The following is an 18,021-nucleotide window of genomic DNA, read 5'->3' as shown; positions in this document are numbered from 1 at the left end:
GATTTTGTTACAAGACGGGGATGTGCACTTGCTCGTTGAATTGCCAGCAGTTTGCAGGTTTGACGTTTGTGTTGGGGCAGGGGTTTTGAGCAAAGGAATGACCCGGGTTTACCTATTGAGTTATGTAGTGCTATCAGAAGCATTGTTGGTAGTTTTTATGTTATCTTTTTTATTTTGCATCATGTATTCTAAAGTATACTTCACAGCTGTATATTTTCATCCTGCTCTCTAAGAGAATAGTATTCTCTGGGGCTTCCTTTCCAGGTCTTAAGGAAACTTTAAAATATGCACAAAAGCAACTAGTATAGAATTAATACCAGTTGATAGCAGTTTGGGAGAGTGGTGGCAGTTAGGAAAGTGATTTGTGTGGCCTGTAGGTGACTGGAAACACCTTGGTTCTGCTGGATGAGGGGGTAATATCTGGGCCTTTGGTGTAGAGTAGACTATAATTTTAACATCAAAAAACAAAATATTCCGCTGAACAGAGGCTCCAAAGTACAACCAGGTTTTGAAAATCTTGTTATCTTGTCCTCCAATCGCGGCATGCTCATTTCCTCCAGGTGCTAAGCAATGCTTACAAGATCAGTGATAGTGAATTCGCCTTAATACTAGCGTCTTTCTGGTGTATGCGTAAATTTCTTTTTGCAGAGGGTGTAGGAAATGCAGTACCAGGGTCCACCCATCATCCTTCAGTTTCATTGTACACTTAACCAATATTAGTTAACATTCACAGAGCATTTATTATGCGCTCTATATGCAGTATCTCTTCATTCTTTGGACAATTCTGTGAGGCAGGCAACCATTTCTACATCTTAGATGAGAATGTAAAGAGCCAGAGAAGCTAAATAGTTGGAGCCCACCTAGGCTAAACCCCAGTGGTACTCGGCATGAGAGCAAACTAGGGCATTCCTTGCCCTCTTTCCCACTGCTTCCCGCCAGCGCAAGCCAGGAGTAGAGCGCAGTTCCAGAGAGCAGAGCAACACCTGGGGAGCTTGTTAAGATGCCGGGCCCGGGCTCCACCCCCAGGGAATCCGCACTACTAGGAAACACCCAAACTGATAATGATATAGATGGGGGAAACACTGCGTTAGAGCAAATTAACCTCTTCCCCGAACGCTGATGCGCTGCGAGGACCGGGCGGGTCGCAGCCGCTCGCCACACCCCCGGAGACGCAGAGCGCGGGCAGATGCTGTCCCCTGGCGGCCAGGCCGGCGCAGTGAGACCCGCGTCGCGGCTGCGCAGTGCCGCCCTCTGGCGGCCCCCTCTCCTTCCCATCGGCCTCAGCTTGCGGGCCTTTCAAACATGGAGGAGCGGGAGAGGGGGGCGAGGTCGGCTCGCGCCGGCAGCCCTGCGCGCCCGCCCAGCCCGCGGCTGGATGTCAGTTCTGACAGCTTCGACCCACTGCTGGCCCTGTACGCGCCTCGCCTGCCTCCCATCCCCTACCCCAACGCGCCCTGCTTCAACAACCTGGCCGAGTACGAGAGCTTCCTCAGGACCGGGTGCCGGGGCGGCGGGCGCGGACGGGCGCGGGGCGCGGCCGCGGGCTCTGGGGACCCCGCCACCGCCGCCGCCGGGCCTTTGGGCAGGACCCGCCGCCGCCCGGACATCCCCGCCCCGGACCCCGAGCGCATCCAGCGCCTCCGCCGCCTCATGGTGGCCAAGGAGGAAGGGGACGGGGCCGCCGGGGCGCGGCGGCGGGGTCTGGGTCGGAGCAGGAAGGCGCCGCGCAACGTGCTCACGAGAATGCCCTGTGAGTCCGGCGGGCGGGGCTGGGGCCGGGCCAGCTGTCGAGAAGGCGGCGGCCCTGGAGGCGTTTGCGGGGTGATAGCGGCTTGGTGCGGGTCTACGTGTATCGGGGGAGGGTCTTGGTAAAGGTTGAAGAGATAATCAGCGACTGTGGGGAGGGTCAGCTTGAGGAGTGAAGAAGGGTCTGTCTGAGCTGCGGGGGAAGAGTGGTAAGGCTGTGGAGGTAATTAATAGCCGTGGGGAGTGTCTGCTTGGATAACGTGAGTAAAGGTGATGGGGTCCACGGAACTGCCTACAAAGGTGATGAGGAGCCTGCAGAAAGGATCTGCAGGAGTGATGGGGGGTCCGGAGAGGTGGTGGGCCTGGAAACGGGACCTCACAGGTAGGGTTTGCAGAGGTGTTGAGGTCTTGGGACCACGCACGGTGCGGGGAGGGAGGGCATAGCCAATATTAGGGGTGGGAGAGTGCTTGGTCATTGAGATTTGGGGATGTTGGGATGCAGTGTGAGGAAATCTGTTAAGGTAGCACAGGAGACATGATCCCACAACCCCTGCACATTAAGTGACAGCTCGTTCTCAGTGCTGTAAGCAGGAGAAGGGCTGCAGGGTTTTGATATACCTATGTTCACATTAGCAAGTCACAAGTCCTGGAATGCAGCAGGCACAAAATGCCAGTGAAGCACAGACGCTATTTTACGGCCACTCTGCCAGGCTGAGTGCAGGACTGTGTCTGTCAGGCTCATACTACCATATGCACAGGTTATTTCATGTTCTGAAGGTGTAAATGGCACAAGGGAATTTCTTGCAGCCTCCTAACAGATCCTTAGAGTAAAGCTGTAAACAGCAGAAGTTGCTAATGTGTGTTAGGTCTTGTATAAATGGAATAAAAACAGCCCAGGGTTATATCTTTGTCATCTGGCAAGCAGTTCTGACATCTGCCCCATGGACACGATGACCTGCTTAGCCATTCAGAGCATCTGTATCCTGATAGCTAAATCTTGGCATTATTAAATCACTGCCTTTGGAATGGAGGGTTGTGCTAAGCAAAGGAATATTTTGTTTCATTTCTAGAAATGTGTTTGTTAAGAGAGAAACATCCTGAAAAGCTGAGTGCTGTTAGGGGTGGCTTTGTCGGATGATTTACTATGCCGGAGAATCCCTGCCTGAGCTAGGGTTTATTCCAGTTTGCTTGCCCAGCAGTGGCACAAAGATAGATTATGCATGTTCCTAAATTAAGAGCAGTTTGGGGGACCTTATTTTGCCCATACTTTTTGCCACTATCAGATCTTTGAAATGCACTCCAAGTCTCAGATTGTAACATTTATTTCCATTTTGCCAATCATTGCTTTGCTTCCAAGATTTTCAAGAGAAAAGAAATATTTCTATGTGGTGGGTGGTTTTGCCTTTACCTGTGGAGCACTTTGCTATATTATTGGTATGAAAGTGTGTGAAAGCCAACTTTATTGACTTCCCATGATAAATATATGCCTGGAATCAAAGTCTCAGAATGTGCCCTCGGCACTGAAAATTTTAATCCCACCCCTGGAAACACTTGGGTGTACATGGTAAAGATGAGTAGATAGCACAAAGAGTTGATGACCTTCAGAAAGCGAAAAAAGTACAGAAGCATGGGTGAGGATTAGATTTTTTCAAGAAATAGTTCATGTATGAGGTCAGCTTTAGGTCTTGAAGTTAAGGAAGGGCATGGTTGAAGATAACAGCAATTATTTTAAAATCAGACTATTGAGGTATAATTTACACATAGCAAAATTCACTCTTTTAAAGTGAGTTTTGACAAGTGTATGGTCGTGAAATCACCACCACAATCAAGATACAGAGCAAATCCGCACCAGAAAGTTTCCTCATGCCCCTTTGTAAGTCAGGTGGTAACTTTATTGTTGTTAATTATAGCTGCTATTATTGAGCCAGTATGTGCTATACACATGTTAAGCCCTTTAGATGCATTGCATCTCATTTTACCCTTGGATCCACTTTTATAGATGAGGAAACTGACACTCATTGAGTTCAACTTCTTGCCCAGCATCACGTAACTAGTCAGTTTGCCGCTCATCCTGGGTTGTCCCAGTCCAGGGGCTATATCCTTAACCATTATGCTATTCTCAGGAGAGGAAGAATACATTCTAATGTTTCCTTCCTTGCTTTTTTTTTTTTGGTGGGTGGAAGGTGCTGCATATGTGGTTTGTGTCCAGATCAATGAGAACTGAATTTGGGTCCAGAAAGGGATTGGTAGCCAGAATGTTTTGAAGACCAAAGAGTTTTTCTTTGACTTTGTTATGAGAGAGAGTGGGAACCATGGTGTATATTCTTAAGCAAAAGGCTTTGTAGGGCAAATGTTTCTGATTGCTGAGTTTCTAGTAGTAAAATGTGTTTGGGGAGGTAGAGTAGAGCACAGGCTCAGGGGCTTGACTGCCTAGGTTTGAATACTTGCTCCTCCACTTTCCAACTGTTTTACTTTAAGCAAGTTAATTAAACTCTTTGGGGCCTCAGTTTCCTCATAAGTGAAGTGAGGTCAATAATAGAATCTAGTTGTGAAGTTTAAATTAGTTAACACATTTAAAGGTTTACAATTGTAATGTGGCCTAACATGTAGGGAAATACTCAGTGAGTGTTAAATGTCACTGTTTTTATTGTTGTAGATTGCTGTTGTGGTTATTATTAGTTTTAGACTCTCATAATTAAAAGCCCCAGGTCAGAATGCACATAACCTGCCAGTATTGACTGTTGGCTCAGCTGTTTACTAGGTAAGTAACTTTGAGCAAATTATTTAAACCTGTTTGAGTTGTGAGGATTAAATAATGTGTATAAAGTTAAACTTACCATAGGGCCTGGCCCATACTGAGGGCTCAGTAATTGGTGATAATGTTGGTGACAGTGATGATGATGCTGTTGCTGATGTGAAGGAGGGGAGCTAGGAGACTCTTGAAGTGAACCAGTCATCTGATGGGCCCTGGACTGTATTGTTAGTTGTGGAAAGAGAAAAGAAAGGGCAGGTCTTAGTTATTGAGAATCTATTGTTTGGACTTAGTATTGGCTACAAGCAGGGAAAAATAAGAGTGGGGTTAAAAATGACCTGGATTTGGAAGTGTGTGGCCCAAGAGTAATGGCAATGGAGAGCGGGATTTGGAAGAATAACTTTTTCAAAGATAAGGCATATGTGTATGTGTATATATATATATGTGTGTGTGTGTCATCTATCTATCTATATATATAGAAGCCTGGTTCATATGCATTTGGAGTTTGTCACAGACACTGCTGCGAAGAGATTCAGACTGTGCCTTCTGATTCAGAATGTGAAGTTCATTTTTGTCTTGGCGTTTTGCTCTGATAGGTGGTGCTAGTGTTGTATTTTTGATCACATAAGGAGAGAAATACTCCCTGGAATTACACCTTATTAAATCTTTGGAAGAAAAAAAATCAAAAGAAAAGCACACATGTGAGGGTGGAAAACCTGAGTTTGCCATTTAATTAGAATAAGAGACAGTTGTTAAGATACATGCCTGTCCTTCCTCTCTGATTTAGGGGTGCATGGGGAGAAGTGGTGCCCCTGTTTTCTTTCAAGTTAGAAAAAGAGTGGTCTTTCCACCCTTTGTGGAACATATACGTGTATGGTGAGAAAGGGGAGTGAATGTGTATAGGTAAACGGAATAATCCAGGCATTGTGATCAGTTTCTAAGAAATTGAACTATAAAGGCTTATTCCTTACATGACTCTAGAAGTTAACTAGTCTAACCTCATTTTATGAACGAGGTAATTTGGGCTTATAGAGAAAAAGTTGTTCGCCAAGTTCACACAACTAGTTATAATGACCTAAAAGTTGTTTACAGTGCTTGATTTGACACTGTCTATAACACATATCCAGATATATGTACATACATCTTTATATGTCATAGGTTCAAAGAATTTTAAAAGATGGCTAGAGGAGGGATAGGTGATGAAGATCAGACCAAGGTTCTCATGTTCCTTTCCAAGGCCACTGTTTCTGTCACTCTGCCTCCAACTGTGCCTTCTTGCTGAACCCTCAATCTAAGGGTGCTAAGTCACTTAATCCAAGCATATCTTCTTGTGTTAATTTATCACTGCCATCATTTATAAGCCAATCTATGAGTGAGGGGTAAGGAGGTTAAGAGTAACCACCTTAGTTATCCAAGTTGAAGTGCAAGACTTTTGTTCTCTTTTATGCCACTAGAAACAAAACAGAGATTTTTTGTTTGTTTACTGTCAATGACAATAACTTCCAAAGAATTGTGCCTTGCAAACTTGGGGGGAAGAATGAGACTGTGTATGTGTGGGTGTGAATGTGACTGTGAGAGAGAGAGTGTGTGTGTGTGTGCACGCGTGTGCTCACGCAGTTTTCTTTAGGGAGATTTTATGTAGTATAGCCAGCATATTTTGAAGGCTAAGTTAACATGAAATAATAAAAATAAAATTCAGCCTTGCTCCCAAGCTCTGAAAATAAGAGTCCATCATAGTAAAAGCTGCAGTTTATAATCCCAGCATTCCTCCCATGAGTTGTCATACTGCTCTTTTTGTATGATGCTTATCAGCAATGTCATAAGAGTCAGATGCTCAGCAGGTGCCTTTATACCAGCAAGGCTTGGAATACAACCAGGCCTCTTCCTCCTACTGTAAAGATGATATACACTGAAACACTAGTGGCCCCAGAGAGCTCGTGCATGAAGTAGCTCAGACTTGAGAGGCCGAAAGGCCATTATTTCTTAGACGATTGCATGTGTTTCAGGGCAAATGAGTTACATGGTTCATTTCCTTTAAACCTGTGACGAGGGTTTTTGTTCTTCGGAAGGCTCAAGCTGGATATGTGGTTCATGAGCTTTATCCTGAAAAAGGTTGTCTTAACAGGGCATAGAACTGAGAAGAATCTAGCTGCTGATGCACACATTTAATGTAGTATTTCTTTTTTTCCCAAAAAAGTTTTAAAATGATGGTGCCTCTTAGAATCAGTGACATCATAGAAATAGGGTAGAGAGGTAGTGAAACATTTGGATGGTAGCCATACAGCTCCCTCCACGTTCCAGGGAATCTTGTTTCGATTCAGTGTGCATTGCCTACGCTAGCCATTTTGCCCGCTGGGCCTTCCTGCTCCTGTGGTGTGGCTGACACTACACCGTGTTGCCTTGTGTTGCTGGAGATGGTTGGGTGGTCTTGGTTGTTAATTCTGGGAATGAGAGCAGGTGTTCATGCTGTGCTGACTGTTCTTCTTGTTTCAGTGCACGAAGGCAGCCCTCTGGGTGAACTCCATCGTTGTATCCGGGAGGGGGTGAAGGTGAATGTTCACATCCGCACTTTCAAGGGACTTCGGGGCGTCTGTACGGGCTTCCTTGTTGCATTTGACAAGTTCTGGAATATGGTAATTAAACCTTTCTCAAGGGGCTGGAGAACCTTCTAGGGATTAAATTTTTCATATATCTCAAGGACCTTATTCAGCAAAACCTCCAGAATAACTTCCCAGAGGAGCTAGAATCTTTGCACTCTCTTGGGCAATAACAAAAAAGTTCTTTTTATTGCTTTTCCCAAAGGCAGAGGCTTTCACCTGGAGTGATTTTGCCCATTCCTCCTTCCCAGGGACATTTGGCAATGTCATTTGTTTCGATTGTCACGACTGTGGGATGGGGTACTACTGGCATCTAGTGGGTAGAGGCCAGGGCTGCTGCTGCTGCACATCCAACAGTACACAAAACAACCCCACCCCCACCCCCCGCCGCCCTGCCCAACAACAAAGAATTATCTGGTCTAAAATGTTATGAGTGCCAGGGTTGAGCAATCTAGCCTTAAGGAATAATTACTTATTTCATCTTTTAGTAATTTTATGTTGATTTCCTACCAACTATTTTTCATTCATTTAAAAATATTTGCTGACTTCCTACTTTGGCTGGGCACAGTGCTAGGTACAGAAATTTCAGAAAGGAACTTTTACTCTACAGCTTTCAGAAAGACAGATGTGGATAGAGGGGAAGCAGACATATTAATAAGCCGGACACTTTGCATAGTGTTTCCTTGTGAAGGAGTATAGCACGTGCCCTCAGTCTTCTAGAGGCTTACTGTCTATTTACTAAACATTTGTAGGAGAGAAGGGATATATTATAGCACAACTATGATAGGAGGCAATTAAAATAACTTGGTAATAATAATAGTTGCTAATACTTATTAAGCCCGTGCTATGTGCCAGATACTGTACTAAGGGCTTTATATATAATATCTCAATGAATAAGTTGTGGGTCTATCACTGTTTTATTTCACAAATGAAGCAATTGAGGCTAGCGATTTTGGAAGATTGGTCCCAGATCACACTGTTAGTAAGTGAAAGGACCATGACTTTATCCTTTCTGGCTTCGGAGACCATGTTTTAAGCTGTATGGAATCAGAAAACCTGGATTTGAATCCTAGCTTCACCATTTGGTAGCTGTGTGACTCTAGGCCAAGTAATTTCTCTGAGCCTCAGTTTTCTCATCTCTAAAGTGTAGGGAAAATATTTTATTATAATTTTACCTTTGAAGGAAAAGATTTAAAAGAATATATTTGATAACAGTGGTGGTAATCATAATACTGTCAGCTTATATTTGTAGGGTGATTCACACTTTTCAAAGTAATTTCTCATACCTGATCTGATTTGACCCTAATAGCTCTCCTGTGAGGTTCATCTCTCCACAACAAGAATTCACCAGCAATTCTATGCGTTACCCTGGTTAATCTCTATTAATTGCTGTCATAAGACATACAGACTGAAAAGGGAAAAGCAGCAGTAGTGTTTCTTAACGTGTGGTCTGAGGCTGTCCTGCATCAGAATCATGGGGTTTTTGGTTCAAGTAGAAAGTTCCTGGGCTTCATCCCAGGATGAAGAATCTCTAGGAGGATAGCCTTAGATTTGTATTTTAATAAACTTCCTAGATATTCATGCTCCCTGAAATTTATGAACCTCTACCCTGCGTTGGTAAAGTCACCTTACCATAGGGGAAACCCATCTTACATGGTCATAGCCGCTTGGAATTCCTATTCAGAGGGTGCCACGTATAACCATTTGTTTCTGCCCAAGAGCTGAGTCACCTGTTAAGGTTAGTTCTGCTATAATTAGATGTTATTCTGCCTTTTAAATTTTTTCCTGAAAGCTATAAAAATAATATTTGAATGCTACCTTATTTTCCCCACTTTGGTCTGTTTTTCTCTAGGCACTTACTGATGTGGATGAGACCTACCGAAAACCTGTTCTAGGCAAAGCATATGAACGGGATTCTTCATTGACTCTCACTAGGGTAGGCAGTTTCCCCTGACTTTCTGAGTACCCAACATGCTTTCAAGCTTAGGAATTAAGATCACTGAGCCCAGGGACCAGGGTTTCCAAGTGGAAAAGCCCTATTGCTATCAACCAGGTGTGCCTGGACCACGGTCTTCATTAGTCTCTTCCCATGCATCCAGCGAATCAAAAATGAGTCTGTGCTTCTTACTTGCATATTGTTTGAACAACAAGTTACCTCTTATAAGGTTTAAAAGTCTTTCAGTTTTATACCATAGGAAAAGTGGGTGCCTTTTCTCTTGACATATTTATTGATTTATCTGAGTTACGGCTAGAAATAGAAAATTCGTTACTAACTTTTTTTTTTTTTTTTTTTTTTTGTGGTACATGGGCCTCTCACTGCCGTGGCCTCTCCCGTTGTGGAGCACAGGCTCCAGACGCGCAGGCTCAGCGGCCATGGCTCACGGGCCCAGCCGCTCCACAGCATGTGGGATCTTTCCGGACCGGGGCACGAAACCGTGTCCCCTGCATTGGCAGGTGGACTGTCAACCACTGCGCCACCAGGGAAGCCCACTAAATTTTTAAAAATTGCAAAGCAAGCAGTCCACAGAGCATGATAAAGGAATCTAGTCTTTCTTCTACATATTGGAAGAGGGATGTTGTAAGCTAAAGGGAAGGCTAATACTTGTCATTGCTTTCCTTATAGCTCTTTGATCGACTAAAACTGCAGGATTCCTCCAAGAAGGAAACAGATTCCAAGTCTGCAGTTGAAGACTCCACTCTGTCCAGATACTCCCAGACATCCACCTGGAAGGTGGCTTCAGTGTGGGGACGAGGAGACACTGACCGGGGTTCACGCAAGCGTTCCCGCTCCGTCCCTTCTTCCCTGCAGGCATCGGCAAGGGAGGAGTCCAGGTCAGAGCTGTCAGGGAGGACTACACAGACAGAAGGGTCGAGTGCGGGAGGTACCTTTTCCAGGGCCACCACCCTTTCCAGGGGCCAGCCCCGTAAGAAAAAGCGAAAGCCCAAAGTGGATTACCAGCAGGTATTCACTCGACACATAAATCAGATTTTCATTCGAGGCGAGAATGTCCTGCTGGTTCATCTTGCACAGTGACCAGCTCGGCCTCACTTGAGCTTTGGTTTTTCGAAATAAGATGCATGAATCGCTGCTATGCTATATCCTAGTATCCCAGTGAAGCTATGAGTTGGAATGATTCCCTCTGGTCTGCCATGTGCAGAGCATAGAGCCAGGCTCGGGCCTTCTGGGAGATGAGGTCCCTGAAGGGGAAATAGGCCTTGAGAGGGTGGGTGGGTGTGTACATTAATATCAAGGCAAAAGCTGTACAGAGGTACATGCATCTTATTTGGTATCTTGGTCTACTTCAGACACTCAAACCAAATACTAGATTTGAATTAGGGAGCATGGTATGAATTGAATTCACTCCACAGACACTATAGCACGGTGAAGAAAAAAAACACCTCAAAAAGAATGATCTCATTTCTAAAAGCTAGTGCCCTGAGTACTCATAAATTTGTTTCTAAGAGTAGCAGTATAAATCACCCTGAGCCCTGAACCCACATCTTGTAAATGACCTTTGAATTTTGCTCTACACCATTCTCTCGATCAAGAAATGTAATTTGTTATCTTTTAATATCTATAAGATATAAGAAGCCCACCAGTTTATGTAAGAGTGAAATTTGGGTAGGTGGTATGCTCAAAGCATCTAGCAATGAATGCTGTGTTTTTATGCCTCTCCACTTTATGGAAAGAAATATGGGACCTCGTTGTTGGTCTTCCTCTTGCCAGAGATAGCTTCTGCAGATGGTGTACCAGATGGGACTATAAGATGCTCTTGTCCTTCTCTTTCACTTCTGTGGCATGGTGCTAGTGCATGTACCCTGTGTATTGCCCCTCTGTATATAGTGTGACCTGTCCTGTGAGCTTTATGTCAGGAGACTGTGACCTTCATGTCTGGCTTCAAAGAGTTCTGCGTGGACTCAATAATACACACTCATCATGTGGCCAAGAGTACTCTTTCCAGGCAGGGCTGGCCCCTGTCTAGAGTATCTTTTAGGATGGTTTCCATGAAACAGGGGTGGAGTTTTATTCCCTTGTTTCAGACCAAAGAGGTTCTCACAAAGTACAGCGGTGGTGTCTGTAAGGGACACTTTACTCAGCCTGGCTTGAGTAACAGGAACACTAGACCACCTGCTACTACTTCTACTTGAACCATATGCTTTTCCAATCACCAGTGCAAAATAGGCTATATCTTGACACAGACTGTTAGGCAATGTTGACCTTTTGTTTTGTTAGTTTATACATTATTTGGTTTTATTTTAGATAACTTAGGTTCAAAGTGAGAATGATAAATAGCTAACTAGTTAAAACGTTTGAAAAGAAAAACTTCCTCTGCTGTATTTGTCGTGTTACTTAAATAAGCCTTCTGAGAAGCTGGTGAATCAAGTTCAAGGAGCTGGGACTCTGGCTCATCATGTAGTGAGAGGAGAGCAGACTAACCCCTCTGTGCCTCAGTTTTTTCCCACCAGACACCTACCTCACAGGGGCACTGAGTAAAAGAATTTGGGGAAGGCATTTTAAAGTCTTTTAACACGTGTGAGTGCCATGAGTGATTTTTACTCACCCTGTTTCATAGCTTGGTAAAAGTTCAGTGTTTCATGAGCAAGGTAGGTGCTATATAATATCAGAGAGTCATCTCCATAGGTGTCACAGTTACGATCTTGTTATCAAAAAGCAGTGATATCTTCAGGAACTGTTTTCCATATTCCGTTCCTTCCTCCTAAGGGACAATGGAAGTGTTCAGAAGAGTATCTTCAGTAAAGGAAGAGGGGCATTTCGTTGCTGCCCCCCCCCCGCCCCCGTATCCCAGCCCCCGCCCTCTGCTGGTCAGGATGAGAGGGAATTCCACTGCACTTTCTGAGGGGTTTATATGACAGCACCGAAGGAAGGATGCGCACCTAAAAACAACGCATCCCCAAAGAGGCATCTGTGGAAGTTGTTTTGTTTTGTTTATTTGATTTTGTTTCAAAATGCATTTTAAATATACTCTTTAGAGCCAGATTAGGTGCACTAAACATTTAGAGAAGTTCTAGGTTACAAACGCTCGTGAACAATTATCTTTGGAATCTGCCAGTCTAAATCTCTTCTAAACAGTATGGCTAAAATCTCAGTTCCCCAATTAGTAGTTGTCTTGTTTAATCATCAGGCACCCCTGCCTCTACCTCTTTACCAGTCCTCCCTGTTTGGCAGTCGCCATCTGTCTGTCCTCTTGTCCCTCAGCTAGAAGCTGTAATGGTTACTAGATTTTCCCAATAAAGTGGAAATTTGGAATCAAAAGGAATATAATCAATTTCCATTCATTGTAGTGCCTGATTAAATCTAACCTGATTTATTTTAAACACATGCTCGTTTTCTAGTTTGCATTTAATTTTCATGTATCCATATAAGGATTGATTTACTGCTTTTCTGCCCAAGTTACTAATTCTGGATCTGAAAATTATTTTAAAACTGTGTGTCGGGCTTCCCTGGTGGCGCAGTGGTTGAGAGTCCGCCTGCTGATGCAGGGGACACAGGTTCGTGCTCCGGTCCGGGAAGATCCCACATGCCGCGGAGCCGCTGGGCCCGTGAGCCATGGCCGCTGAGCCTGCGCGTCCAGAGCCTGTGCTCCGCAACAGGAGTGGCCACAGCAGTGAGAGGCCCACGTACCGCAAAAAAACAAAAAAAACAAAACTGTGTGTCATCTGTCTTATGTGCCCATATACCCCCATTTATTTGTTTGGTTTGGACAGTGATTCTGGAATGAGTATTATCTAGTAAATGTGCTGTTGTGTACAAAGCATGATAACCATATTTTTAGAGAAGTAATTTTTTTTAATTATTGCTTTTTCTTTATTATGGGAGAAATTGTTCAAAAGGAATGAAAAATATGTCCTAAAAATGTATATGCTGCTCAAAAATGTGGTCATCTAGGACATTTAAATAAGTTGCTATGGAAATAGCTGAAGTCTTCCTCAGAAGGCAAGAAAAGAAAAAGGGAAAGTAAAAGCCAGAATGGTAGATTTCTGGAGGCCCCCCATCAACTCGTCAAGGGGGTCCTAAGCAGCCAAAACACAGCAAAACTGGCTTCTGGTATTCTCTAGGGATTTGGGCTTGAGACACTAGTACTTATTTTTGAACATTCAACTTTGATTCTTCAAAGTAATCTCTAGACATGGCAGTGTGTTTTTGGGGCAGTTCACAGGGCAGACCTGTACACTTGTTGAGGTCTTCTCAGGAGTATCCAGCTTTGTTAGGAAGTAACAAGGGATCGAGAAATGGAAGGTGTGGCTGCACCCCCAGAACGATTTCATGAGCCATTCTTTGTACACAGAGATGGTTCTACTGCTTCACCACTAGGAGAGACTGTACTTTAGGTTGTTTGTGCTAGTATTTGGGAAGTATTTCTGCTTCCTCTGAGAGACCATTTACAACAGGTGGGCCGTTTGTGCGATGGTTAGCTGGAGTTATCAGTGTCTAAGGCAGGTGGCCTTGGACTGGTTGGTTCCTTGCTCTCCGTGCATGGCGCATGTCAAGTCAGAAAGCCTAGAAACCATTAGCGTTAAAGTCTAGGTGCATAGAATCCTTGCTAGAGTCGTTAGCGAATGAAGAAGGGCTTTACCTATCCTCATGGTGAAATAGTCCAGGAGTACTTTTAGAGATTGTCAGGCCATGAGCTATGAGCTGCCCTTCATCCTCAGAAGGCTTACAGAAACCTAGGTGTACTGCTTCTATCCCTTGAGAAAAAATGGAAACCTAACTTGATGTAGAGTGGCTATTTGTATTTCTGTTTGTACTGTTTCCATAGCAGCTGACATGGGCAAAACCATGAAATAGAATCTGTTCTGTAAATTACTTCTTTAAGTTTCTCTTAATTTTGCCTTTAGGAAAAAATTAAAATTATTCAAAGACAGGTAGCTGTCACTGGTGCTGCCCCAATGCTTTCTAAGCCTTTGTGTATTTTTTATGAAAGAAATGGTTGCTGAGGGAAGGTAAAGATTCACCTAAGAGTATCGTGGTATAAATGTAATGGTTTCCAGATGTTTTAATTTTCCTTTTCCTGTGCCAGATATAGAATGCAGTCGACCCCTTTTCAGTAGCTTCTGTTCATCAGCCTGTGTTCTTCTGGGCAATAACTCCCAGAAGGCTTTTCTTAGTGATTGTAAAGAAGGAAAATCCCATCTAGGCCTGTGTGGCAACGGTGAGTGGTCTGTCATGACTTTCTGGCAAATTGAGTTGATGGATTTAAGATAAGCCTTTGGGGTTCCTGCCACAGTTTTCTGGGCTCTGAGGAAGGGTTGGGCCTCCTTTACTGTCGGTGTTTCGAGTATTTTTCACATGTTTGTAAGTTCTCTTGCACTCCTCTAATAAAAATGAAAGCTCTCTGTCAAGAAATGGCTTTGGATGGTTTGGAGATCTGGGGGAGGGGGTGTGTGTGGAAGAAGTACACCTGAGACCTTCAGTTGGTCTTATTTATTTAGAATAAAGAGTAGTTTGATAAGCTACCAGAGTTAGTGCTTCTTTAAAAACATTCTCTTAAGAGATAGGAACTGTCCCTCAGGAAAGCCGTAAAAGCTGTTCCGAATACACTGCAATTGATTTTGATTTTTAGTCCTTCCGAGCAAATGTCTGATGTTATGTTTTTAGAGCTGTCGATGGCGGGGGGATGTGTTTTAAAAAAATTTAGGGGTGATTGAAACAATGAGTGTCTGGCTGAATTATGTGTGAGCTAAGTTCTAGGGCAGCAGTCCAGTTCTTTTTCTGTTGTCCTGACAGCAAAGCAGATAGTAAGCAGTGTCTTGAAAAGTGATTTGCTTATTTCATACTGACATCTAAAGGCATTAGCCTTCTGTTTGGCAACCCTGGGGATACCCCTCTGCACCGTGACTTATTAATGTTTTTTAGACAAGGCTAAACCTGGATGACTCTCTGTATTTATAGTTTCACTGTTCATATACCAGCTGCTAAAAGAAAAAACATGACTTTTATTCTTGTCTTGAAATTACTCCTCATTGTTAAATTCACCTAAACCCTTCCTCCCAGGAAGGGTTTAGGTGGGTTGCTGCTAGTAACGTCAGCTTGCAGTGTTCTTCTGCTTTAGGTATTTGTCATATGGGAGTCTGGAAACTGTAATAAATATGATTAATACAATATACTGGCTGCTTTGTGTCTGCTGATTGGAGAGGGGTGGGTGCAGAGAAGGAGGCAGAGGAGTCTGTTACCAAGGGAAGACACTGATCTAGAAAGCTGAAACATCTCAGGCTTTCTGCAGTCTCATTGTTGTAACCTTGTGCCTTCTCTTTACCAGAGCTCACACACCTACATCACTATCCTTGAGCTTGCTTTGTTGTTCCAAGTTTATTTGAAGTTCACGCTTAGAAAAGGAAATTGGCCCACGTTGTGAATTATCTCCTCTAAGCCCCAAGCAGTGGTAATTGCTCTGTGAATTTATTCTACCTAATAGCTCACTGGCATTAATCCACTCTCTTCACAACCTGCTGAGATCACCATTGACTCTGCTCACCTCGGAGGATTTTACTGCGTTTGACTCGTTGATCCTCATATGCTTCCAGGAATATCTGAATTTGCCACCAGCTCCTCTGTGCATGTACAGGAAATTGATCTGCAGAGATTTGCCACATTGAGTACTTGATCTCCTCTGTGTGCTTCTAGCGCTGAGTCACCTGAGTAAGGTGGAGAAGCAAAAATGACGTTGATTCTTAGAGGGGGAAACCTCAAGTTAATTGTCAAGACCCAATTCCCTACTTTCAAAGAACACATTAAGTTGGGCGCAGCTGACATCAGGAAGTTTCTAACCACCACGGTGGAGGAAAGGGAGGCAAGACCCAGGTGCTCCAGTTCTGGCCCTTGCTTGTTTGTTTTATATCTCAAAGGCTTGTGATTAAATGAAAATGTCCTCATTAGTCAAAATAAAGTCAGAAGAGTCCACTAGCTTGACATATAAAATGTACAGTGATGGTTAAACATTGGCAGGGAGTGGAGGCCAGTGGAATGAGATTCATCTTCTGTCACTTCTTTCCCTATGCTTCCTGGGTAGGGTGGCAGGGAAAAAACAAGTTCCTTTTTGCCCATCCCCATTCTCTCGTTGGACATAAGTGAAGCGCATTTCAGTCTGCTCAGTTACCACTAGGTGGCAGTGGTTTAAAGAGAACTGTTTAACTACAGAGTCCCAGGGGGGGATTTGAGTCTCCAGATCTCCAGGCACTGCTACAATTTATTAAATGTTCACCAGTCTGGACTGAGATAATCAAGAAAAACAAACTATAGTCAACCCAAGTGGCAATATAAACATCTCTTACCACTACTGAATTTACATAATGTGAAGTTAAGGAAGCCTGACCGATGGCAATCAGCCAGCCAACGTGCCCGCGGAAGAGTGATGAAGAGAGAGATGGCCCGCTGTCCACTATGTTAGGGAGTCTGTTGCTGTTCTCACATTGTGGGCTCCTCATTTCTTCTCAGAATACTGTCCGCTCCGCCTGGCCTCTTCCCACTGGGTAGGAGATTACTCCAGGAAAACTGTCTTGATACCCTTATTTCTTAGCCGCTGTCTCGCTTTTGGAAACAATTCAGTTTCCTCCAGTGTTGATGCCTGAGAGCCCATTTATGAGAGAGGTTGCAGTTCTCTCACAATTCTGTGACCAGAATTAAGCCTCCACTCCAAGGCTGCAAGCAAGAAAAGTTTCTAATAGACACAGAAAAGTATGTTGTTTTAGGCTGGGCACTGGGGGCAGGAGGGGTGGGTGGGCAGTGCTGGTAAGTCTTCTAAGCGCTTCACATCAAGGCCTTCAAAAGACCTTCCCCTCTCTATGTCAAGGAATAATTTCCCAGCAGCCTATGGTGAAGAGGAATATAGTATGTGAAATAACTAGACGCTGGTCTTCAAATGAACAACTAAAAATAAGATGATAATAAGAAGTTTTATTTCATGCTTTTTTGGACCATGACAACTTGCATCACATTTCACTCAGTTGCGCTCCGTGAGGGGACAGAGGACAGAGGATGCGATAAGAAGTACTGTCATTCTTGAGCATTAGACCCTGTGTGCCAAGTGTATTACACACATTGCCTTGTTCAGATACAGCCACTGTGAGGGGAAGATTTTATCCCCAGTATATATGTGAGGGAACTGAAACAGGTTAAATAACTTACCAACATCTCTCCTGCTAATAAATGTCAAATTTGGGACTCTGTCTCTATCTATCTGACTCTTAGGTTGATTGTTAGCCAGTTGCGCCTTAAAAATATCAAATTTCTCAGGCATTGAGTGGGAAGCTTTGAGGACAAGCTGAGTCATCCCCTTAGACTAATCAGAAAACAGAGGGCTGAGTTAAACTAGGGCTTTTGTTTTGTGCCAAGTGTCTCTAGTTCCTTTTGCCCTGATCTTCGGCTGGAAGTGGACACTCACATGGGCCTTCAGAGCTCCCAGAAAGGACTTTGGCAGTGGGCAGCCCCAGGGCAGTGGGCCAGCTGCGGCTCTGGTAAGAGTGGCTGCCAGGTGAGGGCCACTTGGTATTTCATTTCACCCACCCGTTAGTTTGGCCCTGGAAGGGGTGTCGATCCAATAGTCTTGTTAAAAAAGCAGGGGGAGTGGCTAGTGGGCTTTCCCAGGTCTTCAGAATGCATATAGAAAGGCTGCCATCCCTTTCTTTCCAGTGTTCTCCAACACCTGGGAAGAATGCTTTCCCTAGGCCTTGCCTTCTTAATCTTATTATTCATCTTATTAAAAAAAAAAACTCTTCTAAAGGCTACACTGTGGATGTGCTAAAGCAACAGAAAAATAAAGATTACCTGAAGGCCTACAGTCTTTACCCTGAGACCTAAAAGGGGGCACAAGCAGAAAGGTTTGGCAAGCTGTCTGTCTGGTAATATTTCCCTTCTACTTGGTGATGTATTAATTTCCACAATATGGCAATCCTAGGAGGAGTGCC

General features: G+C 44.0%; 1 protein-coding gene across 2 annotated transcripts in view; it reads left to right on the top strand.

Moving 5' to 3' along the window:
- The first annotated feature begins 1,253 nt into the window (after window positions 1-1,253).
- LSM11 (LSM11, U7 small nuclear RNA associated) overlaps window positions 1,254-18,021 on the top strand; it is a 30,279-nt gene continuing 13,511 nt past the window's right edge. The window contains exons 1-4 of one of the 2 annotated variants that reach the window (XM_004280976.3): window positions 1,254-1,750; window positions 6,992-7,131; window positions 8,948-9,031; window positions 9,719-14,072. In XM_004280976.3, coding sequence (XP_004281024.1) covers window positions 1,303-1,750; window positions 6,992-7,131; window positions 8,948-9,031; window positions 9,719-10,129 — 1,083 coding nt within the window. In that variant the 5' untranslated portion in view covers window positions 1,254-1,302 and the 3' untranslated portion in view covers window positions 10,130-14,072. Of the gene's footprint in view, window positions 1,751-6,991; window positions 7,132-8,947; window positions 9,032-9,718; window positions 14,073-18,021 lie in introns of those variants that run through there. The other variant, XM_049707830.1, reaches the window with a different exon arrangement.

This window comes from Orcinus orca, chromosome 3, assembly GCF_937001465.1.
Source record: "Orcinus orca chromosome 3, mOrcOrc1.1, whole genome shotgun sequence".
In the NCBI taxonomy this organism is placed as follows: domain Eukaryota; kingdom Metazoa; phylum Chordata; class Mammalia; order Artiodactyla; family Delphinidae; genus Orcinus; species Orcinus orca.
Note: the sequence above shows the minus strand (reverse complement) of the source record. Positions and strands in the feature narration are given on the sequence as shown.